General features: G+C 46.9%; 2 protein-coding genes across 4 annotated transcripts in view; one reads left to right on the top strand and one right to left on the bottom strand.

Moving 5' to 3' along the window:
* The window catches only part of atad2b (ATPase family AAA domain containing 2B), a 34,108-nt gene extending 17,336 nt beyond the window's left edge, over positions 1–16,772 (bottom strand). Inside the window, exons 1-23 of the mRNA XM_076044720.1 lie at positions 16,331–16,772; positions 14,410–14,576; positions 14,129–14,160; positions 12,901–13,033; positions 12,365–12,464; positions 12,123–12,255; positions 11,784–11,933; positions 11,614–11,689; positions 11,112–11,213; positions 10,544–10,655; positions 10,297–10,412; positions 9,954–10,128; positions 9,756–9,844; positions 8,398–8,557; positions 7,564–7,654; positions 7,146–7,457; positions 6,500–6,665; positions 6,003–6,189; positions 5,732–5,917; positions 4,620–4,755; positions 3,506–3,699; positions 3,260–3,419; positions 616–738 (exon numbers count right to left, since the gene is read on the bottom strand). Of these exons, the coding sequence (XP_075900835.1) occupies positions 616–738; positions 3,260–3,419; positions 3,506–3,699; positions 4,620–4,755; positions 5,732–5,917; positions 6,003–6,189; positions 6,500–6,665; positions 7,146–7,457; positions 7,564–7,654; positions 8,398–8,557; positions 9,756–9,844; positions 9,954–10,128; positions 10,297–10,412; positions 10,544–10,655; positions 11,112–11,213; positions 11,614–11,689; positions 11,784–11,933; positions 12,123–12,255; positions 12,365–12,464; positions 12,901–13,033; positions 14,129–14,160; positions 14,410–14,576; positions 16,331–16,438 (3,208 nt within the window). The 5' untranslated portion in view covers positions 16,439–16,772. The remainder of the gene's footprint in view (positions 1–615; positions 739–3,259; positions 3,420–3,505; positions 3,700–4,619; positions 4,756–5,731; positions 5,918–6,002; positions 6,190–6,499; positions 6,666–7,145; positions 7,458–7,563; positions 7,655–8,397; positions 8,558–9,755; positions 9,845–9,953; positions 10,129–10,296; positions 10,413–10,543; positions 10,656–11,111; positions 11,214–11,613; positions 11,690–11,783; positions 11,934–12,122; positions 12,256–12,364; positions 12,465–12,900; positions 13,034–14,128; positions 14,161–14,409; positions 14,577–16,330) is intronic.
* Positions 16,773–16,908: 136 nt separating this feature from the next.
* ubxn2a (UBX domain protein 2A) lies at positions 16,909–21,537 on the top strand. 3 transcript variants are annotated; one of them, XM_076044724.1, is made up of 8 exons: positions 16,909–16,945; positions 17,598–17,674; positions 18,011–18,073; positions 18,509–18,611; positions 18,802–18,911; positions 18,996–19,133; positions 19,689–19,850; positions 20,614–21,537. In XM_076044724.1, the coding sequence occupies exons 3-8, from the start codon at positions 18,030–18,032 to the stop codon at positions 20,795–20,797; spliced, it is 741 nt and encodes a 246-aa protein (XP_075900839.1). In that variant the 5' UTR covers positions 16,909–16,945; positions 17,598–17,674; positions 18,011–18,029; the 3' UTR covers positions 20,798–21,537. The 3 variants fall into 3 exon arrangements, with proteins under 3 accessions (XP_075900839.1, XP_075900842.1, XP_075900840.1); XM_076044727.1 differs by lacking the exons at positions 16,909–16,945; positions 17,598–17,674 and adding an exon at positions 17,722–17,890; XM_076044725.1 differs by lacking the exons at positions 16,909–16,945; positions 17,598–17,674 and adding an exon at positions 17,722–17,919.
* Positions 21,538–23,466: the final 1,929 nt, after the last annotated feature.

Here is a 23,466-nt window from a genome sequence, read left to right as displayed (position 1 = left end):
ACAGAAGGTGCTGTCGAGTCTTTTTTATTTAATGTTTATGTTCGGCTGTGCACCTATAAAGGCTTCATCATTACCGGGCTACTTCCAAAACTCTGCTCTCCCACTTGTAGAGATCAAAGTTGAGATTTTTGAAAGGAAAGGAATGGGAATTGCTTCTTTTTTTTAATCGATACCAAACGCTATCATCAATTCTGGCTGTTGAGTAGATTTTTATTTTATTTTTTTTTTTTACATCAATTCCTGAGAATTTTACGAGCGGGGGTTGAAAAAAAGCTGTTCAGCGCCGGGCCACATAAAATATTACGGCGAGTTTCTAAACAGATGGACGCTCCGTAGTTGTTCGACCCCTCCATGAGATGGTGCTGTGTGCCTCGACGCATCATTAAAGAGTCAAAAAAAATCTGAGATGAAAATGTGCATGTGTAAATAAGAACGCTCGAGGCAATAAACAAAATGAATACGCAGCATGAAATATCAGCGGTGCTGTGATGGCGCTCCTCATATTCAACATGTACAATATATATATATATATATCTGTTTGGTAAATGTTTAAGTTTGCTGCTGGCATTTGCAGCTTTCTCTCCAGCACTTGCGATCACTTGACTTTTTCCTCACCTCTCTTCCTCCATGACTCCTTGATCTCGTCACACATGCGACCAAACTCGGGGTCCAGCTCTGAGGCAAATATGGCGTGGGCTGTGTCCTTTAAACTGCTAGCACGGTGCCTGATCACCTTGTCTGAGAGAGGCGGAGACGGAAAAAGATGACAAAAAGACATGAAACTAATGCTGTTGTTTTTTGTTTTTTTTTTAAACATGCACGCGTGTCTTTCAGTGCTGCAAAACAAATCAGCCAATCAAAGGAGGCCAGTGGGTTTTATTTCAACCTTTTAACTTTTTATTTTTTTTAAATCAAAACCACGTATCATCTAGCCGCCAGGTCGATGCCGCTCTCCCTCCCTTCCTCCATCCCTGCTTTGTAATTGCTAAAAGTCAATAACAGGTGCGCCGTCTTCGCCTGTCTGAGAACGTGCGATTGATGCATTTTCTCTCAGTTTCTCAAAAAGAGGAAGATGGCATTCATTTCTGTAGGACTCACTCATCCACTTAAGCTTGACACACACCACTTCACCCTTTTAAGACTTTAGTATTTGTGCTCCGATGTGCGAAAGCCACTTTCCATTTGAATTTTTTTATTTATGTATTTTTTTTGAACGCATGTTCTCCTCCTGACATATTTACATCTTAAATGCCTCCATTTCCCCTCACTTTGACAGGGCGTCATTACAACCACCTCTCACCTGCGTTCTCGTGAGCTGGAAGGAAAAAGAAAAAGGAAGAGGAAAAAAAAATGGAGGCTGAAAGCAGAGCGGCTGTAAACAGAGTGTCTCATTATGGCAGGCGGAGGAAGAACAGTTTAGGCACAGAGAGGCAGAGGGTCACAATCTGCCAGCTTCCGCTGTCTAATTGGAGGATGGGTGGCTTAATTATCAAACAGGCAATTTGCGTGCGTGCGAGAGAGAGAGAGGTGTGTGTGTGTGTGTGTGTGTGTGTGTGTGTGTGTGTGTGTGTGTGTGTGTGTGTGTGTGTGTGTGTGTGTGTGTGTGTGTGTAAAGGATTTGTACACTTTCACTTTGGGAAGTGACAGTGAGTGAGTGCGAATGTGCATTTTTTTTAATAGCAAAAAAAAAAAAAAAAGAGGAAAGAACACCCCCGTCAGTGTTGGGTGTCAAAGGCCACGAGCTCATCAGAACCCTGCGGGGCTCCTGTCTCACCCTCCAATTTGGAAGTGACAGCGGCACACTGGTTCAGTCTCCCCCCCCCCCCGGCAAGGTTGTTATCTCCATTCGCTCCGAGCAGAAGGGAGGCAGGAAGGAAGGAAGCGTCTGTGACGCCGAGCAACACGACCGGGCGCCAATGTATTAGCATTTAGAACATAACAAAGTAATTATTAAGCATGGTGGAGAGGTTTTGCTTTTCTGGTGAGGGAGGAGGGGGGGGCGAAAAAGGACATCAACTCGATAGCGCTCGGCGGAGGAAAGGAGGAGGCGGTTAAAGAAAAGTATGAAGGACACAGAGGAAGAGGAGACCACTGAGAGATAATGAGCTTCTTTCCCATCACTTTGTAAAGTACTGTGGAGGTTTTTGCTGCAACATAATTGGCCGGGGCTTGGAACCATATTCCCTGGGCCAAACACTGGGTGAAGCAGGCAAAGAGGATTCGTTAGTCTTCTTTATTAAACAGCCTAATTGCATTTTTTCCCCTCCCCAAACCCCCAACTGCCTTTAGTGTATCATTTGTAGTCCCTGTATTTCAACAAATGACCCCGGACCCTCGCCTGTGGAAAGACGGAGATAAGATTTATTCCGTTTTTGGCAGGCTGACAATATGCCCAACATTACTTTTTCAGACGTGTGTGTGTGTGTGTGTGTGTGTGTGTGTGTGTGTGTGTGTGTGTGTGTGTGTGTGTACTTGCCACGCAAAGCAAATGTTTAAAGAGTGAGATCCGCGTAACGGATGGCAAACTTACAGTATTAATCTTACAGTATTGACATGGATTGTTTATTTTAAAGTCTTTTTTTCCTGCGACAAGCTTTCAACAGCCTTTCACTCCATATTTTCCGGTTATTTGTTGATGCCTGTGTGTGCTTGTCCTTGTCCATGAAAAAAAAACAAAAAAAAAAAAACTCCCACCGGGGAAACAAACAAGAGGGCCTATTCCAATTTATATTTAAGCTATTGCAAATAACGGCCAGTTTTGTTGTTGTGTCTGCTTGTCCCCCCCCCCACCACCACCACCACCACCACCGTTTCCCCACAGTAATTACAGAAGCCTCCGCTCACTTTTTACACGTGGCTCACAGGCAGGGAGGCGAAACAGGAGGGAATCGGTTGAAATTGCACGACACAATTAAATTTTTATGCCTATGCAACCTTTTGCGGGCTCGAAACAAGGCGCGCGACGCGGAAACGCTATTTTCAGCGGAGGCTGCCGGCGCTCGATCTATAAAATCTGTTGCCCTGGTTCCTCCTTTCCGTGAGTCACCGACGAGTCGCTGATACGATGGCAGCCAACAAAAATGCCAACATTTGTTTAAGACACCATGGGCAAATCTGCAAACATTTTGGCATATTTACAGGTCTCAGCGGACTGGCTTATGCCACTGCAAAAAGCTCAAGAGTTTAGCTTTGAGATGCAGCCGTTTCAAATGCTACCTTGTGAGTGCATCAGTTTCTTCACTCAACTCCTCCCACTCACCTCCAGGATCCTTGTCGGGATTGTATTCCAAAGCGTTATTGCAGATGAGGTCGATGTCCACGAGGAAGTCCTTCACCGTCAGGTACTGGTGGGTGTCGATCTTGGTCATGACAGTGGACAGGTCCATCGGCTGCCGGATGACCTCCAGGTAGTCCGACACCTGAGAGGCGAAGGAGCTCAATTAGCCGATAGCAACAAACTAGGAAGCCTGGCGCAGGGGTTCCTGGCTCCGACGTCCTTTCACACCTCCTCGATGTCGACCGGCTTGCTGAAGATGTTGAAACGTTTGTCGGTGGCCAACCGCTTGGTCACGTCCCTGAGAAAGAGCCGCAGCTCCCGTAGTGTGTTCTCCTCCTGCTCAGCCAGGCGGCGCTGTTCCTCCGCTGACAGGACTCTGGGGCCCGGGGCCTCTGCCACCGGCAGGAGCTCTCTGCACCTTCCTGCAAGGAGAGTGCGACCCACGTCAAGCAAGGATGAACAAGTAGAGGTGCAATGGATTACACTTGCATTAAAAAAAAACAACACAAGGGAAGCGAAAAGGATCCAGGGTAAAAGAAAATAAAATAATCTTCCTTTGTCCTCGACAACAGGCAAAATGACTACATAATTCAAAAACACAACCAGAAACAACTAGAACACTATAATTATAACTTGCAGACAATTTTCTTTCAGTCCATTAAAAGAGTGCAGCTAGTTTTGAACCCGCGTGAGGACAAACTGCTGACCACTCGCTGGGTTCTAAAGCAAAGCAACAAAGATCCTCTCCTCCTCTCCCAGGGTACAAGACCTTGCCCAGGGCATCTACTGGTGTGGTGAGCAAAGTCTGCCAACACCTCGGGCTCCTTGGCTCACTGGGAGAACCTTGACTCCCTGATTCTCAGTAGAGAAAAGAGTGATCGGGCTTCTCATTGCAGTTTCCAAAGCCAGGCGGCTGGCAGGGGCCCCAGGAGAGGACCGAGCAGCAAAAGTTGGGGACAACTATCTCGATGACGCACGCTGGGACTCCGTCTCCATCCTCGATGTTCGGGTGGACGACGCTTTAATAGTGAGCGGCGGCGGAGAGCTCAGGGGAGCACTGAGGACGGCCGACGAGGCGCTTTTAAGGAGGGCGCTGGGGCTGCAAATTGTGGCTGCCAGGATTTTAATATGCTTGAAAAACAGAGATGTCCGGGAAGTTAAGATGTCACACTGTTTTAATTTTAAAGCCGTGTGTGAGCAACTCGAAAATTATGCAGCCTCTGCAATCCCAAAGGCACACAAGTCAAAGATGAGAGCGGCACCGACCGACCGCTCGCTCGTGCGGGCAACACTGCCACCTAGCACCAAGCCTGGGGAAGTGTCTCCGGCTTCACCCACGTACCTGCATTCCTGAGGCGTGGAGGAGCTTTGGCCACTTGGACCAGAAGCAGATCGGAGAAGAAGTTCCTCCTGTCCTCTTCCCCTGGAGGACACAGTGTCACCACTTCACCGTAGGTCCTCTGGAAAATGTTTCTCACCTGTGTTAAGAAGTAAAGACATTAACCAGCAGCGACGGCATGGCCCACAACATCATCCAAGAGAAGGAGTGACACTCTTCTTTGGAACTATCATAGATACAATTACACCAATAATTAAAGAGACAATTTATGGTTTGCAGTGCGCTGTTGTCTTACATCCTGGGCCTTGCGAACACTGAGCGCAGACATTAGGGAAAGACATTGTGCAGGGTTTCTTCACGAGGTTCACAAAAACACATGAATATTGAATATTTTTCAATAACCCCTTTATAGTTCTGACAAAATCAACTTTTGATCTTGAAACAACGCAGCGAGTTAACTTGTTCTAGCAGCAGTCAAGTCTCAGTTGCTGCTGTGACCTTGATTACACCTGCGCTGCAGACTTGTCTACGTTCTGCCCGAGTGACCGGCTTGGAGGCTTTGACAAAAGAGCAGCAACAACAGAGACAGAGAAAAAAAACCATTAAAATTATTCAGAGCCTAAAAGGCGAGCAGATACGGGGGCGGCGCGAGTGTCCTGAGGTGAAGACACAGGGCTGCAAAAAGAAAAAAACCACACACCCCCCCGGGCCTCATTAACATCCTTCTGTCGCCTAACTAGAGAGGAGCCTTCTCCTTTTTCTGCCTCCATCTTCCTCTTTTCCCTTCAGTCCGAGGCAGCCTGTACCCCTGCAGTCTCGGCCTCACTGGGGGGGCAGGGCTCTGATTTGGCTTTCTCAGAAAGAAGATAAATACAAGCGGGTGGATGAAAGAGGTAATGGTGGGGATTTCTGGAGGGGGGAAAAATGGGCTGAGGAATAAGCGATACGCCAAAATAGATTTTTTTTTTTTTTTTTATCTACGAGCAGGTGACCCTGACTGCTGCACACTTTGATCCCTGATACTCCACTAAAAATGCTAAATTAACACTTTCTTCGCACTTTGTCAGGGACTCAAAGGAAATCCAATGAAAAGAAAACTTCCAGGTGTGTCCTACCTCCTCCGGCAGCTGCGTGTAGTGATTCTCAGCGGTGGCGAGGATGAGGATGGGGCTGAAGGAGGGCACGTGCTGCAGCAGGGTGAGGAAGGTGCTTTTCACAGTGTCGCTCACCGTCTCCCACCACTCCGAGACGTGTGGCATGAACACCACGCTGGGCGTGCTGCGGCGGGCCTCGCGGAAAACCTGCGAGCGGCACGGACGGGGTTCAAGTCCGGGGTCCGAGTCGAGCCGCGGGTGGCAGTTAAGCCGGTGGGTCGGTGCGTTTTACCTGAGCGCAGGACTCCTCCGGCGTCTTCGCACTGACCGAGTAGAGAGTCGGCAAATCCAGGCAGTGGACGGACAGCTTCTCCAGGTGGTGCAGCAGGGCCGGGGCCAAGTGGGTGCTCAGTCCCGAGCCCGGAGCGCCGGCCAGGAGGAGGCGTGGCCGGTACGCTGTGGGCTGTTGAAGAGCCGAACTGACCGCACAACACAGGAAAACACGGTGAGAGCAGTTTCAAATATTCACCATTAACAGCGTTGAAGTTCAGAAAATTGTATTTTGTGGTAGTTTGCTGCTCGTCCGTCCTACACAGTATCAGAGTATCTAAAAAATATTCAAAGAGGACTGCGTGTAACAAAACGTTACGATTGGACGTCAGAATGAAATGAAGGACTAAACACCAAATAGGAAAACTGTGCTTTGCCAATTCCACAAATTTGTGGCACAGCAGCAGAATGTTTCTCCCTCGGTACAGCGGACAGACAAAGGTTTGACAGTGGACTCACGAGGAGTAGTGGAGGAGGGGTCTGTGCGAAGAGGAGGAGGAGGGAGAGGGGGAGGAGAGCTGACTCTTTGGGGATGCCGGAAGCTGGACTTCATAGATGGAAGCGGAACCTTCCTCATTGTCATCGTCGCTGTACAAATCCTCTTCGAGCAGCTGATTGTCACCGCCTAGCAGGGGTGGGGGGGACAGAAAAAAAAAAAAGTTAAGTTCAAATTGATCCTAAACAAGACAGGTCATCGAAGCCTCACAGAAGACAAACAAAAACAAAAAAAAAGACTGATGATTGGCTGATGATCTCTTATTGCCCTCATGTTCTCATGTCATGACCCGAGTCCAACGGCTGAAAGAAATCTCCGGCTCGACAGGCAGAGCGTGGAGGCTAATCCGCAGTTTACACCCTCGCTGAGTGGGAGGTGTATCGACGTGTCTAGCGGTGCAGCGTCGGACTGGTCGTCCACCACCTCTGCCCTCTAGAGGGCGAGAATGTTTTCCCAACCACTGGTGTTCAGTGTGGGTGAAACCAACCACTTTGATGGTGAGGTGGTGAAAGTGGAAGCGAGAGCCTCATTCTAGTAAAACGTGCAAACAAAAATAAAACCGAGGAGCAAAAGGTTGCAAAGCAGAGAAACCTTCAGCAAGATCCGCACCGTGTGTGTTGTCCCTGTCAGTACACTGAGCGTGGGGGAAGACTCGGAGCAGAGCTTTCAGCACCAGAGAGAAGGAGTTGGCCAGCAGGGGCCGGAGGATGGGGGACAGGGCCCGGCCCGGCGGAGCCAGGGCCCGCTGCGAGGCTGGGACGATTGTCCTCATGGCTTTGCTGAAGTCGCATGGCCGCAGGACAACGGAGGCGGCGTCCAGCTGGAGCTTGACGCTGCTGCTGTAGATCTGTGGGTACCTGCGGCGCAGCGCCACCAGGACCGCCTCTGTGCAAAGTGCTTTGACGTCAGCACCGCAGTAGCCTGGAAGCGAGCGGGGAGCAGCGAGATGGACAGGAAGGTTAGAAAATATACTCTTTATTTTTTTTCAGAAAGGCAGCGGGAGCTCAGGAGGTCTTCAAAATCTTACCGACACATCTTTCTGCAAGCTCCTCGACAAACGGCGCAGCCAGTTTGGGATTCCAGTCCCGTGTGTGAATCTCTAAAATGTGCTTTCTGGCCTGAGGACGGAGAAGATCAGTTGAGCAACATCGCTTTGACAAATCTTGTATAAAGAGGCGTAATGCTGACATGTATGAGGTTATCCTGCGCGCTCAAGAAAGCAGTTTACATACACTTGCAAACAGTGAGCCATTCACTTTATGCCACTGCCTTCACCTGACTTGACTTTAGAGGAGGGATCGACAGGAAAGTTGTCTTTTCGGTGAAGTAGGGGCAACAGATTTCAACATCTTTCATCATGTAGCTCTCCTCCATTCATGAGACAAAACTCAGTTTCTACCAGCTGGGGAAACCGCTTTAAAAGTATTTCATGTCTGCTGATACTCAACACTTGAACCCTACTCAAGATTTGAACCAGCTAAGAAATGAGGTAGAGAAAAACAATTGCGTCGTATTGGACTTGAACCAAAAATGTCAAAAACTTGAATTTGAATTACAAATTATAGAGAAATTAAAAATTGACTTGCAAAAACCTTTGGGAATCTAAAGGCTTACATTTCCACTGACTTTCTGGCCAAAAAGATTAAACAGCAAGGGCAGAACAGTCACTAACACTTTTCCTTCTTCCTCCACTGTTCCTCAGCCAAACTCAAGAGAATCCTCAGAGATCTCACAGTGCGTCTGCAGACTTTATATTTTCTGATCTTCACTGGTGGTCAACGCATGCGCCACGTACACAACAACTTGCGCGGTGTTTCCTGACGGAGGCGATATTATTGACGCGGCGGTCGGTCGAACTCACCTTCTTGTCGGGCAGGTTAAACAGAAACTCCCGGTCAAAGCGTCCGGGCCTCCTGAGTGCCGGGTCGATAGAGTCGAGTCTGTTTGTAGCACCAATGACCACTATCTCCCCGCGACTGTCCAGGCCGTCCATCAAGGCCAGCAGGGTGGACACAATAGAACTGGGCCGAGGCAAAGGAGGCCACAATGCAGAACGTTAATGTGTGATTTACGTGCTTCGCCTGCACCTGTACACTGTCAAAGCATAACAACGGCTATTCAAAGCTGCCTATATTGAGAGCAGGAAAATACAACAATAACATGGTAATTGTCCATATAGAAGAACTGCATTGCAGATTGGGCAAAGAAACATAAAGATACATTCAGGCAATTTAATGGACCGATACAAATCATGAACAACGCAGAGTAGCGCCAACAAAAACTGAACTGTTTTCATTGTATGTTGGCTCTATTTATCCACTGTGACAAGAAACAAGGAAAAAAAAAACCTCATGAATAAGCTTTAGTGCATTTCAGAGGCACATCATTTTTCGTCTCGCTCCACATGCGTGAGGATTAACTGCAACCTGCTCTTGGCAAAGTAAACAAAACAAGTGTGGACACAGCGAGCGGCGAGCCATAAGCAGCAAACTCCTTCCACAATCAAAGCAAAAGCAGTGCCAGTCGCCCACCACCGTTCCGCCATTTCCATAAAACACAACAGCTGCCTACTGGCGGGGACGGTGGCCGGCGCAATAAAATAAGACTTGCAGATGCAGACGTAGCATTTGTAAAATAATAAGTGACTTTTACTGCTGCGCGCAAGCAGGAAAGTTTGGAGCGTTTGGAGAGTTGCTCAATTCGGTTTTCTTTGCACTTTTTCCGATCTGTATTCAGGCGCGCGGCAATAGGCGGAGGCTCTCACGAGCTGGTGCTCTGTGATCGCAATCAATTCATATAGTCCAAGATTGCAGATAAGAGCAGAGCAGCCAGCAAGAGCGGAAAAAATAGCCTCAAACCCGATTCACAGCAGCCCCTGCAAGTGGAGCCATGCAACGTCCTGTTGATAATGCAGCTAAATGTGAAATGCATATTAGATGACAATATAAAGCAGTTAACAGACAGCCATCTGGGAAGCTTCACTTTTTTTTTCTTTTTCTTAAGTAGTTAGTCGGAGACCTTGCAGACGAATCATGCAGACTTGATTCCTCTCGGTCAAATAGGAAATACTGACATAGATGTGTGAAATTCAATATGCTTGACGTGTAAAAGGTGTGCGTTTCGGATAACTGAAGTTTGACCCCCAACAACAACACCGGGCGCGTGAGGGTACGGAGCGGTTTCTGCGCCCGTGTGAATTTGGTGTTAGATCAGCCTTACCTGTGTATCTGGTCTTGCCGGCTGGACCGCACAGGGGCCAATCCATCAATCTCATCAAAGAAGATAATAGAAGGCCTCATCAGGTAAGCCTAAATATACAGAAATGCAAACACACGTTCAATAAAAGTTACCATGTTCCGATAACTCGTGGGGTAAAGCAACAAATGCCATGAGTCAAATCTGATCACACCGTCTCACCTGATCAAAGAGCAGGCGTAGCTGCCGTTCGGATTCACCCACCCACTTGCTGAGGCAGTCGGCTCCTTTCCGCATGAAGAACGAAACCTTCCTGTCTCCCTGACTACACTCATTGGCCAGGGCTCGCGCTAATAGAGTTTTTCCTGTCCCTGGAGGACCGTAGAACAAACACCCTCTTAGGGTGGAGTGAAGAGAGGAAAGAGAATTTTGTTTTGTGTTTTTTTACTTAAAAGGAAAACTGTAAAACAAAAACAATCCAAACAACCTATTGCCATTGTAACTGTGAAAAAAAAAACGCAACATTGCAAAAAAGCCAAGGAGCAGAACTACTTTGTGTTCTCACCTGGGAGGCTGAATCTTGAACTTCTCAAAGATTTCAGGATAGAGGAGTGGGAACACCACCATCTCTTTCAGAGCGTGAATGTGACTACTCAGTCCGCCAACCTGGTCAAATTTCACCTGGAAGAAAACAGAATTCAACAGACATTACAACAAATCATCCCCTTGTAAGGAGGCAGCCACAGTGTGACCAAAACAATAAGAAAAAATATAAAATGAGCCTGCTTTGCAGCAGCAAGTACTCCACTTACTGTGTTGTCAAGGTTCATGGGATCCACGTCGGCCAAGCTGGCGCCCACTTTGCCCCGGTCACGCAGCACCCCGCTGGCCAGGTCTTCTGCTGCTAGGTTCATTGGCAAACATCTGAACAGAGAAGAGCAATGAGAACTGGACCAAGTTAAAGCTCTGCTTTGTCTGCCGTCAACTGGCACTTTTGAGTTGCACTGCCATCTACTGGATGCTAAGGTGTGTTATATTTTTCCCAAGGGAGGGACGTCTCATTACACAGATTAAATTTAATCGGAAGTTTACTGCGGGATCTCAATTAAAAACTAATATTATAGTTTTTGTACCATGCATAAAAAAAAAAAAGTAAAAACAAAAACATAATATTGAGCAAATGAGATAAACTGACCAGCAAAACACACACACACACACACACACACACACACACACACACACACACACACACACACACACACACACACACACACACACACACACACACACACACACACACACACACACACACACAGCTGGGAAAATATATTTAGGTTGACATGGCGCTTCGTGAAAGCAGGAGACAAAAGCAGGCATCACCTGTTCCTGGCTCGCGTCATGCTCTTGCTTTTCCTTCGTTCAAAGCGCTCCTCGTCCGACGATGAGGTGGTGTCACTGCTGTGAATGGCGTGTTTCTTCACTCTGAAGCAGTGCAGAAACCCAGTGTCAGTGTCAGCCCCGGCGCTCCATCACTTCCTCTCAGTTAGATTAATTTAGACTCGTTGAGGCGAGGGTGCAGCAGGGTTTATTAGCAGGGCTAAGGCTTTAATCACGGCAGAGAAAAGGGTCACTCTGCAGTCACTCTTCATAACGGACCAGAGTGATTTTCCAATTCATTTGCATCTTCAAAAATATTTTGACTACTTGGCTCTTAACCTCGTTTGACAGTTGCTGCTATGCTTTGATTATGAGTGAACTACAGGGCTCTGGTTTAATCAGGTTGTATTTTACGTTCTAACTAGGACCCTCCTTTATTTTTTTCCCAAATGTGTTTTGAAATGTCTTATAAATTGCGTTTGACGGCTCAAACCTCAACACCAACCTTATATGGCTTCTTCTCGCAGGAGATCTATGAGTATCAAAAAGCGAGGCATTGTTTTGCTTTCTGTTCACAGGCTCTGTGGGGGGGGGAATAAAACAGTTGGCGGTCAAAGTCGACAAAACTACGAGCTCGAACACGGCACAAGAAACGGACGAGCACGGGGCAGCTACCGATAGGGGGCGCTTCGTATCGCTGCACCGTCTTCCTCTGCCTGAGGTTATAAGGTCTGTCGTTTTCCTCTCCGGCCTCCTCCACTTCATCCCCTTCATCGTCTTCGTCATCGTCCTCTGCATCTTCCTCCTCTTCTTCTCCGTGAGAGTCTGAAGGTCACAATCCAAAAGAGTGTACACACACGTGTGCGCAAAAACAAACACAAAGAGCAGAACAAGCTCACGCATGAAGGAGATTATTAGACGCTGTTAAATTTGGTTTTCAGATGGGGGGGGGGGGGTCACTGAGCCTTTCTTTGCAAAATTAGAAGCAGAGTGATGCATTGTGAGAGAACTGACCTTCTGTCCCTTCTTCCTCCTCCTCCTCTTCCTGTTCACTTTTGCTCATCACTTTGTGGTGCGTGGGCAAGCTGAAGTTGTTCCTGCGCAAGGACTTCCTCCGCTTCACTCTGGAGTACATATCCATGTTTTCCTAAAAACAAAAAAAGAAGCCATTCATACTCACACCAGGCCATGGAGCAGTTCCCCTGCACTTGTCTATTTTTTAGTTGGTTAATACCGTGTAAAATAAAAGGACTCACCTCTTCAGTGTCCCCAGTCCACATGCGAAGACGCTCCACTTCACGGTTCTGCCTGATACTACTGATGTTGTCCATCTCCTGAAGGACAGCCTCAGCAGTGCTGGACACACGCAAGGCAATAAAATGTATTATTATTATTTATTATTAAGGATGGAACACGTCTTGCTGGACTTCACCTAATCTAATCCAAAAACGTAATAGCTAAAAACCGTAATAATATTTTCAATTTTATGAAACAAAGTAGTTTTGTTTGAAAATGCTTCAAAATAGTCGTCAAAGCAGCAAAATGTTTAATAAAACAATTTAAAGGAACCTTGACATGCTGCTGTTCGATTTAGAAGCAAACTTGAATTTAAAAAAAAAATACTGGTAATTTTTTTCTGTTTCGTTGTTATGTTTCTTTGATATATAAAGTCATGGTCTCGAACCCCAAATGTCTCGACTGGAGCGGCCTCGACTACAACACTACCCCGTATGTTTCCTCTGTTCAACGCAACACTACCGAGAACGGTGTGAATACCTAGGCTGCTACCTACCTGTTGACCAGCTGGTCGAACAGCAGGCTTTGATTGAGGTGTTCAAATTTGCTTTTCCTCTTCCGCTTCACGTGGCCATTCATGTGAGCGTGATCCCCACCTGTGCTCTCGTCATTCCGGTGGCTCATATGGGCTGCGGCATCAACCGAAAAATACCATTAGGTAAGTTTGAACCGGTGTGTTTGGTCAATCACATCCCTGTCGTCACCTTATCCCTTCCACACCATAGCCGGTGTAGAAGGCTGCATTGACTTCAAGAGGTTGTTTTTTTTTGTTTTGTTTTTTTTTTTTAAGAAAAAAGGAAAATATTCGCCTCGCAAATCTGCTCCCAGTGTGTAAGGACCTTTACTGTACATTTTCTAAGGTATGGCTCTATATTCTCTGGAGCATCCTCTCCATCCTTGGTCCGACCTATGCACCCCTTGACCCCTTGAATGAAGGTCATATTCAGTGATGAGGACTGTATGTGTATATTGGGTTGCAGGGTTACGCTGGGTTAACAGCTGTCGGCGGTGTGGTGCAGCATCTCTCATCGCTGGCCAACCAGGGTTGTTGTCACCAAAAAAAGTGGTATCTCAGTGCCATAACACCTAGGAATGACAGACTGCAGCCGGTGGCAATCGCACTCTGACACCTCTGCGATGCCCCTCACAGAACCAGCGTTCCCCCAGAGAGACAGCAAAGAGAATGAGGTGGCCTGCCAACGGCCCAGACCTCAGCCCCACTGAACACTTGTGGGATCAGCTGTGATGTGCCATATGTGCAAGAATGACCAAAACAGCCGACAGCACTGGCTAACCTGCGACCAGTGCTGGTTTTGGGAATGGGATCACATCCCGCAGCTACGTGTGACCAGGCTGCAGACCAGCATGAGGAGGAGGAGGGTCCAGGCTATTGTGGCTGCAGATGGTTTTCTCTGCCCACTCAATACTGTGACTCCTCAACTTTGTTCAAAAACACATCTAAAATGACCAGTGTGCCTTGTTGTTGGCCGTTATTGATAGAGCTGATTCACCCAGTCCCTCTAGCAACAAAAAACAAAGAGCAATAGCAACAACAGAAAGGCTTCATCCTTGGGAGAGTGTTAGACCGGGACGTGAACAAGCCATCCAATAGTGCCAGATCTATTACTAATGATAAGGTGACAGGCATGATATGACTTAAGCAAACATAATCAATATTCATTTATGGAATTTAAAAAATGGCAGAATAAAAATAATTGATTTACCATGTCCGTTTTGCATTATGCGAGAGGATAACCTAGAAAATAAAACAGCAATGTGAGAAAACTATACAAGATAAGAACAAGAAGGGGAAAAAAAAAACTCACGGTCAATAGTGCTGCAAATTTACATAAATTCACACTCATTAAAATATACTTCTGCAAATCACATTTTTGCATGTATTAGCATTTATAAATTTGTTTTTATTAGTCATTGTCTCTGCTATGGCATTATTTCATCTATCCATCTATCTATCTGTGATACCAATAATGATTGAAAGCCAGACCTGGTGCGGTATGTGGAGATGCCCCAGGTGACTCTTGGACCCTTGGTCTGAGGCGACGGCGAGGTATCGCTGGAGCTGGGCTCAGAGACAGTCTGCCGGCGGGTCCGCTTTGAGGGCGGACTTAACCGCGGGCTGCTGGGACTGTTCGCATCACTGCTGAGCTCCTTCTGTCGGGGAGAAGAAATGCCACAACTGCAAGGTTTGCACTGACCAAACGATTTTTGAACATTAATACCCGCTGCAGAAAATAAGACCTCTTCAATTCACAACATGGCGACGGCAATTATGATTGCACTGTTAAATACCAAATTGATGGCTCCAAAACAATACAGAAAAGAAAGCAATGCATCAGATTTCAGAGCTGCAGTCAGTCAGCCAAGACATTTCGTCTGTACTTCCTCAGTTAATATTTTGAATGGCAAACTAGCACCAACCAAAAGTTGTGTCCTTGATGCAATTCTCTTCACACCCAAAATCTGACCAGTTCACCAGGACTGATAGTGAGTCTGACTGGTATCCAATAGCAACTGTGAGTCCCGTTGCAGAATTTGCTCAAAAAATCTGGATACAAAATAATAATAAAAAAAAACACACCAATAAAAGGTCAAGCTGGACCAAGAGTCAACAAAAAATACCGATCTTCTGCAATCATTTCCCCACTTTGCTCTCTTTCCAAACAGAGCTGGAAGTCGGTCAGCGTTGCCCAAAACATTTGTGACACCTAAGGGTCAAACTGTTGAAAGTGTTGGGGCTTTTTTGTTTCTCTCTCTCTTTCTTTCTTTCTTTCTTTAAACGCTTGTGTCGAGTTTAAAATGCTGCACAGTCGAGCGCAGTCAGCTGGCATGTCGTGCACTCCACAATGTGGGAAACAGATCAGCAAGAACAACTTGGATTTCCCGAACTCCAACCCAACAATGTCCTCGAGCGGCTCATTAAAGAGCAGCGAATGGCCATTAACTTATCGCATCTTCGTATGGCTTTGTTCGTGGGTTTGAGTGTGTACGTTTTAACCGCAACGAACCGTGTGGGACAAATAATAGGTGAAGCAGACTTGCCCCCCAGTCGTCAACCCTTGCATAATATAACTGTTTACATTTTGAGACAAAGGCTGTCAGACAGCTCTGGCTGGGGTCAGCGCTCAGAGAGCAAAGGAAAAAAAAACAGCACTTGTGTTTCGCAGCGAGTCAACTTTTCGAATAAATAATGAAACGTTCGAAAAGAGCGATATGCAAATACATGTTGGGAGCCACGGGGCTGGAAACGACAACATTTTGCGGGGTGTTTGGGAGGTTCGTCTTTGAAAGTTCACTAAGTTCACAGTTGCTAAATACGGGAGGCGAGCCAAGCAACTGTTTTGAAGCCGGGACTCCCTTCCCCCCACTGCACAACTACCAGCAGTCGCGCTAGCAACAAACACACCGACGTGAAGCGGTGTGTCTTTGTGGGGGAAAACTACTAAAATAAAAAGAAAATATACATAAAATACAAGTGGCGCTAGCATGCTTCAAACTTACAGTGGTCTCTGGCTGAAATGCTAGTTTCAGTGTACTATACAACACAGTGGGGGAAGCCAGGCAGCGGGGCTTGAGATTACTGCCAAACACAAAGGGAACTCAACTTGAGGCTAGCCGGGGAGTTGACACGGCTAGCTCGGCATTTCTTTCGTTTTGACAAGAACGAGCAACGCGTTCGCCGCGTTCGACTCGCGCACGAAACGCACCGTTCGCGTCTCCGCGTGAACCGCCGAGTGTCAAGCTCGTGGGCGCTCGCGCTTCGCCGTGAACAACGCATCGCGGAGCGGCACCGGAGAGGCCACGGCTAACAGCGGATAGCCGGGGCTAGCGGCGGCCAGGCAGGCAGGCAGCTAGCGAGCTGCTCGCCGGCTGGAGAGAGAAAGAAAGAGGAGAACCGGCCGGCTTACGTGCTCCTCGGGTATCCCCTCGGTCCTCGACGACGACCGCGTCCTGGAGGAGATGTGTACGCCGCCGCCGCTGCTCCTCGGCCGCAAGCTTTTCCTCGTGTTGACCATGTTTCTTTTCTTTTTATTCTGCCCTCACTGGATCTCCCTGACCGACCGGCTCCAAACACTGGCTCACTGAGCGCGGCATTGAGGCGCCATTTCTCTCTCTCCCCCCCCCTCTCTCTCTCTCGCTCTCGCTCTTTCTCCCCCCCTCGTCTTTCTTTATGTCTCTCTCTCTCTCTCCCGAGATGTTGCTCTGACAGGTGCATAAATTTTCAGGGGGAAAATTTGCATAGATCCTCTGTGTGGATAGTACAGAAGGGTCTCATCAGTCAACACCGTCGCCGAATCCAATGTATGACGATACGAGTCGCCGAGCTATTTCAAATTAACAACTGACAGTGCCCTCTTCGCTTTAATAGACCTGCAGTGTTCTTTAGAACTTTTAAGCTTTTATGTTCTTTTCGAATCTGAATAGATGTGGCCCAACTCTTCTTTCTTTCTTTTTTTCTCCCCTCAAATAGTTTTAAGTTCAAAATTGAGGATTTTTCAAAGTGACTGCTACATCTCGTCTAAGTGAGACTCCCAAATTAAAAGCATCTAAAATGTATAGCGGGAAAGGGTTGTAAAGAAATTATAGCCCCGAGTCAAACTCAGGCATATCTAACTTTGTCATCTTTTTTTTTTAAAGTGTCTTCTAAACGTTAGAGGGTGCTTAGATTGAAAATGTGAAATGCAAATTTGGTATCTGTGTCACAATCCATCAACTGACACAATAGAATCATTGATACTGTTATATATAGTGTTAATAATAAAACATTAATGTGTCATGAGTTAGGTTGCAACTTTATTGTTGCTTTTTAGTCTTAAACATAGCGTGGTGGCAGTTCATTTTTTTTTATGACTGTCATCGAGGCAATATTGGGTAGGCAGTTGTGTCAAGGTATATTACCTCAGTCAAATGTTAACAAACGTTAATAATTAGGACAATAATTTTATTGCATTCCGCGCGTGTTCCTTTATACTAAAGGATACATCCGTTGCATCGTGTTTACATCGATACGTTTAAAATGCATATTGAAATTATTTTTATGTATCAGTTCAAATATCAACAAAGGTTTTATTATTATTGAAAGGTATGGAGACGGCTGAGCTCAGCAGTTCCAACTTACGACAGCAGAAGTCAATTTGCGGCACCCGTATTCACGTCAGACGTATTTCTCAGCAGCATAGCAGAGGAGGCGCTCGGCGAGACCCCCATGGCTGCAGATGTGTAGCCCGAACCAAGCCCCGAAACACGGACTGGTAAAGCGGCGATCACCTCCGGGCGCTATACAAGCATGCAAACAAACGTAAACGGGAGCTGTCACTGTGTGTGATAGGACGTGTTTATTGCACACGGCCCATATGTCGTCATATCATTGCGCGTTTTTGGTGACTCTCTCACACCCACTTACGTAATTTTACGATCTGCTCGGCTGTTTATCGAAAGGACTGCTCGAAAACAGCGGGAATGTCTTGGTAGATGTTTGGATAACGAACACGCGAATGTCAGTAAATCGTTTTGACTCAAGAAGAGTTGTCTGACAGGTCTCTGGCCCTATTTTGATTGTTGTTGTTGTTATGTACTTGCTCAACTAGATGGATAGCGCACAACGTCATGAAAGAGAATGACACTGTGGGAGGTGAGAACGATGAAAATAGGTAAGTTGATTAGCGAATCTGACTTATCAGGTCCCATAATGAGTTTTAATGTCGTCTCACTATAATAACCGTCAACACTACTTCCTGGCTGGTCTAAGCATTAAAAAAAAAAAAAAAAAAAAAGCTGCTCCATGTAATCAGACCTTTTTGACGTCACAAAGGGCATTGATAACTCTGCCGTATTGGTGACAGCAACTCCAGCCTGGGCCACCCTGTGAGACATTTTCTCAGTCCACCGAGTTTTTGTCCACATGCATACCTTTGACGGATCCAATAAAGTTTAAACCTAGCTTATTTTGCTGTACGTTGTAAACAGAGGGCTAAAAATGCTGTTTTCTAAGGGTCTATAAAGTCAGTCCTAGGTGGCTGCTTGCCTGGCTCATCCTTTTTCCGAAGAATAACTCTGACCAGCGCTGTGTGTAACTGGTTTTCCAGCGAAGAAAATGAGGAGGAGGCTCCGATGAGGCACAGTTTCTCAGTGGAAGACCTCCTCGAAGAGGTGGAGAAGATCTGTTACGACGCCTCAGGGACATCTAAGGTCAGTCATAAATATCTTTGCACACCTCCTGGACAGGAAAACTGATGTTCCTAAAAACAAAACAAAAAACACTCTATCCATTAACAACGTGCTTTCAATGTATGTGTTATCCCACCATTTACGTGTTTACGTGGTCATTTGTGGAGCTAAACGTGTTTTTATACAGGATTCCTTGTGGACTTTGTTGCAGGTGGAGATGGTGGTCAGGCTGTGGAAGGACGGCTTCGCCGTCAACGATGAGGAGTTTCGCAGCTACTCAGTCCCAGAGAATCAGGACTTCCTGGATGCAATCAAAAGAGGGTGAGAAGGCGGAAGGCTTGGATACCTACGTAGCCCATTGATTGTCACGACTCGAGCCTGCGGCTGGTCTTTCATCTGTCCCAGGGAGCTTCCAGCCGAATGGGAGAGCAGAGCGGAGACGGAGGAGCTGGAGATCAGTGTGGAAGATCTGACGGAGGAAAACTATGTTCCTAAGAAAAAGGCCTTCCACCCCTTCAGTGGTCGAGGATATCGACTTGGCAGGTTAGAGTTTTTTCTTCTTTTTTTTTTAGATAATTTAAAAATACCGACTTTGCATTTCATTAGCTGATTTCTGGAGAAATATAGGTTTTATTTTGTCAAATTGTACTACAGTAGGTCTGCTCATGCACCTGCTTCATCAAAAAAATTAAGAAAATGGGACATAAGTATAAAATGTGATTGCATTTATGTTCACGTTAACAATCACATGATTAGCAACTAATTTACCTCGGACTGACTGAGTCCACTTGGAGCAGCAGTCATTTAACCCCTACTATACGCTGTACTACTTTAGACCACTAGATGTCCCCATAAATCCAGGTATTTAAAACCTTCGGGCACATCTGAAGTCGCCTAAATCAACCTGGTGGCTCGACAGGCTCAGCACATCCAAATAATATTCTAACATAGATTATCAGCAGATGAAAAAATACATGAAAATTACATTTTCCAACACCTTGTTGTAATTCACCTAAGAATCGTGCAACGCAAATCTGCTGAAACCTTTAACTGCCTCTTTATTTATTGTTTTTAACCTTTATCCCTGTCCGTCCACAGCGTCGCACCCAGAGTGGTGGCCAGGTCGCCATCTGTGCACGAGGATGGAGAATCTCTCCCCATTCCCATGGTAACACTAGACCACGCCCTTCCCGTCACCTCCCTGCAGATCTGGTTGGCCGACGGCAGGAGATTGGTGCAGAGGTTCAACCTATCGCACCGGTGCGTATCGCCGTGTCGCACCGTCTAGGCGTGCACGTTCAAACTCTGGCCCCTGCCGTGCTGTCAGCCGAATATATCCCTCCGCCAGCACCACCAGGCGTCAAGAGGGCAGGAGAGGCGTAGTTCAAAAGTGGTGACAAAATATTTTGGTTTGTACGAGCTCGGGACGTGCTGCTGCCGCCGCCACCGCCGCTGAGGATTATGTAATGCTTTGTTCTAGTCTGCTGGATTTGAAGGCCTGGTGCATGTAATTCCCCCCCAACCCCCTGCCACAGTGCAATGGGGGTCTGAAGGAAAGAAAAAAAAAAGATAATCTGAGATGTAGCAACGGAGTGGATCTATAAAATCCCCGGAGAGAGATTGCATAACCGGGATGCAGCATTTATATAACAGAGTGTGTAGCTTAAGACCCGAGAGGGCTGAGCCCCTCTAACCTTCAGCTGGTGTGTGAGGAGGAGGAGAAGGAGGTGGAGGAAGAGGTGGAGGAGGAGGAGGAGGAGGAGGAGGAGGGGGAGGAGGGGGAGGAGGGCACGGAACCTTCACTCATAGATTATTACATGTGCCCATTTCACACATTTGGCCCCGCTCATGCAGCTTTAATGGAGTGCGACGCCCATATGCAGCAGGTTGGTTAGAATTGGATTATGTCAAAGTTCAGCGATGAACATCTGCAGAATGTCTCCCAGCTGGTCCTCGCTCCGCCGTCTAATTGCACACACAATCGCGTTTAACCATTTAGCAAACTTGTCCTCCTCTTTTCCAGGATTACGGACGTGCAAGATTTTGTGGCGCGCGCCCAGAGGAGCTGCACGCCTTTCGTCCTGACGACGTCGCTGCCTTTCCGGGAGCTCAACGACAAAGAATTGAGCCTGGAGGAGGCCGACTTGGCCAAAGCCGTCATCGTCCAGAGGCCCCTGAACACACAGGCCCCGTTCGGACACTCCTGACTAACAAGGCCCCTTCACTCAAGAGCCACGTGTCCCTTCCTTCCGAGCCCTGACCATCACCTTGCTGCTTTGTTTCTCTTTTTTTAGATTGTTCTTAAAGCTTTCAGTATTTGCCTCATCTGGAGTCTAAAGTCTAAAGAGAGATGCTGTTATTTAGTCGTCAACCACCGTCGCAGCTGTGGTGCGATTTTCAATAATTACTTTGCGTTCGCCCCTCCGGGAGGAGGACACTCTTTATCGGTTGCTGCATCTCCCTCGGCCACCAAATTCAAAACAAACCAATTCTGTCGGCCAGCAGATGGTCAACCGCGTGTGTCCATCTGTTGTACCTCCACATGTAACCCTCCCTCCCTCCGCCTCTCTCACACATACACACACATGCAGGCACCAGCACCTCCAACAAAGAGTCTTCCGGCCTTTTCCTCTGCACCGCTCACAAAACATCTCTTAAGTTTACAGGTTCATTCACGGAACGTGTGGAATTTTTATTTGCACGTCAGCAGAATGGCTGGATCGCACTGAAGATTTCAGCTGGTCGTGTTACGTTTGTCTGAGTGTTTATGCAAAAAGCTTTTTGCCATTTTAGCATTTAACATCCGCGTTTGCCTTTAAGTTTTTTTTTATGTGTGCAGCATGGAGATCTCATTCGGAATGTAGACTGTGTAAGTTTTCTTTTGTGTTTGACTGCATCCTTCTGGGACGTATCACATGGTACAATAATAAACATCCACTTCGCAAAACTGCTCATTTCCATATTTGTTCTTTGATGTAAACGGCATCCAGCTGCGCGCTCTCGCCGCTAATGAAAAATGTGTCGCCGCCCTGGAAAATCCTGGTCCAGGTGCAAAAAGCGCTGACGGAATTATTTGCAAATTAATGCATCGCTTGGCTTGGTGCGCCATAATCATCTGGGTGATTATGGCGTGACACTGAGATGCACCTTGGCCTCACGCGGTTATGCAACATCTGGCGTTGCAGCTTTAATAGGAATTTAGATTAAAGCGGTGGGGAGATGGGACTCGGGATGTGGTCGCAAGTCAGCGTGCAGCGCTGATGCTTGATGCAGCATGCACATCTATATAGCCGCATGATCATAATGAACATTTCATGGAATTAATGTACCGAGCAAACTAAAAATATCCAGATTGGGTCGAGCGAAGTGGGACGTTTGCCTCCTTTTCTTCACTCGGTGACTGAGGCTTCGTGTGGGTTGACATTCGTCTGTTTTTACATGTTAGTGCAGGTAAATCAAGGCATACAAAGTTTCTGGAGGGTTGTGAGTTCAATTCTTTGGTTGCACATTCAAAATAAAGGTGGCGAATTTGCTATTCAAGTCGAGCCAAAGTGCACTGAACATTGTGGAATACACACTTTAGAATCCTAAGAAAACATAGGGACACCATGCATTGGATAGTTTAGAGCAGGCGTGGGCAAGCTAGGGCCGGGGGCCATATGCGGCCCATTAAACTTTCTAATCTGGCCTGCCAAACTTGAAGAAATGATATTAATGATAATTAAGTAATGAAATAGCTGAATTTCATCATTTTTTTCATCATTTCTTTCTCATTTCAATAAAGCGCTAAATACCATCGGGATTCTAAGACAGATATTTAGGTGTAATGCTCTTGTTCATTATTTAATTGACATTAAAGCACATGTTTCCTACATATCCTGTCATGTATTTTTCTCCTATGAGAAACTGGCCCCTCTGTCAAATTTTAGAACCCATTGTGGCCCACGAGTGGCCCACCCCTGGTTTAGAGGATTAGAAGTTATGCAAAGGCGTCGACAAAGTTTTTTGTTTAAATCCCCCTTTTGCTCAGTTCAGGTGTTCGGCTGACGTAAGAGCGGCTCTGAAAGTTTGGATAATGACGGGTACGACAGAGCAGCGATGATGGAGCGGAGCGTCAGAGCGCTGCCCTGCTGCTCACTGCGGCATGACTGCAGCGTGACACTGACATGCACGTCCTCTCATGCTGTCATGCAACAGCTGCCGGTTACAGGAATTAATAGGAATTTATACGAAGCGAGACTCGATGATGATGAGGATGATGTCACACTGGCACTCGTAGTATGCAAAGCATTTATATGGGAGCGCGATGGCGTACCGGCAGTTAATAATGCATGCGGTTGTTGCATGCGTTATTAGACATTCGGCTTCCCAGAAGCGGCTAAAAATATCCGGATGAGGTTAACTGAAGTTGAGTGGCCACCACCTCATCTTCTCCCTCATCGAGCGAGGCCTCCTGTGGCCTCCTCTGCGTGCGCATCGACATGCGTGTGCATTTTTACACGGCCTACCAGCCTCGCTCCCCCATCCCAAGGCTTTCTTCCCCGGAGCTGGCTAGGAGGACGGGTTGGCGAGCACCATTATCCTTCTTCAATATTTAAAGAAAGTGTGCGGGAGGGGTTGTGCAAGAGGGAGAGGGAGGCAGATGTATTTGCTCGTGGCTGCGAGGAAACAGGAATGACAGTCTCAGGTCAGGAGGAGAAATTTCTTAAACCTGCGATGCCTTCTTGAAAAAAAAAAAAAACACAAAATAGTTTGTGACACATTTCACTCCAACTGGCCGCCTTGATGTGCGCCGCTTGTTTCGCGGCGAGGACGGGAGGTCCAGCCAGAGCAAAAGGGAGCACATTTCCTCTGTGCTACATATTTAATAAGGCTA

This window comes from Nelusetta ayraudi, unplaced genomic scaffold, assembly GCF_046127955.1.
Source record: "Nelusetta ayraudi isolate G7.1 ecotype Tasmania unplaced genomic scaffold, CSIRO-AGI_Nayr_v1 ptg000082l, whole genome shotgun sequence".
Lineage (NCBI taxonomy): Eukaryota > Metazoa > Chordata > Actinopteri > Tetraodontiformes > Monacanthidae > Nelusetta > Nelusetta ayraudi.
This window is presented reverse-complemented; position numbering and strand designations above follow the sequence as displayed.

What these genes read in the sequence shown, in the direction of transcription:
- ubxn2a (XM_076044724.1), top strand. Translation starts at nt 18,030, where the DNA reads ATGAAAGAGAATGACACTGTGGGAGGTGAGAACGATGAAAATAG. An exon ending in ACGCCTCAGGGACATCTAAG is followed by an intron (nt 18,612 to 18,801) that starts GTCAGTCATAAA and finishes ACTTTGTTGCAG; the next exon opens with GTGGAGATGGTGGTCAGGCT. An exon ending in CTGGATGCAATCAAAAGAGG is followed by an intron (nt 18,912 to 18,995) that starts GTGAGAAGGCGG and finishes CATCTGTCCCAG; the next exon opens with GGAGCTTCCAGCCGAATGGG.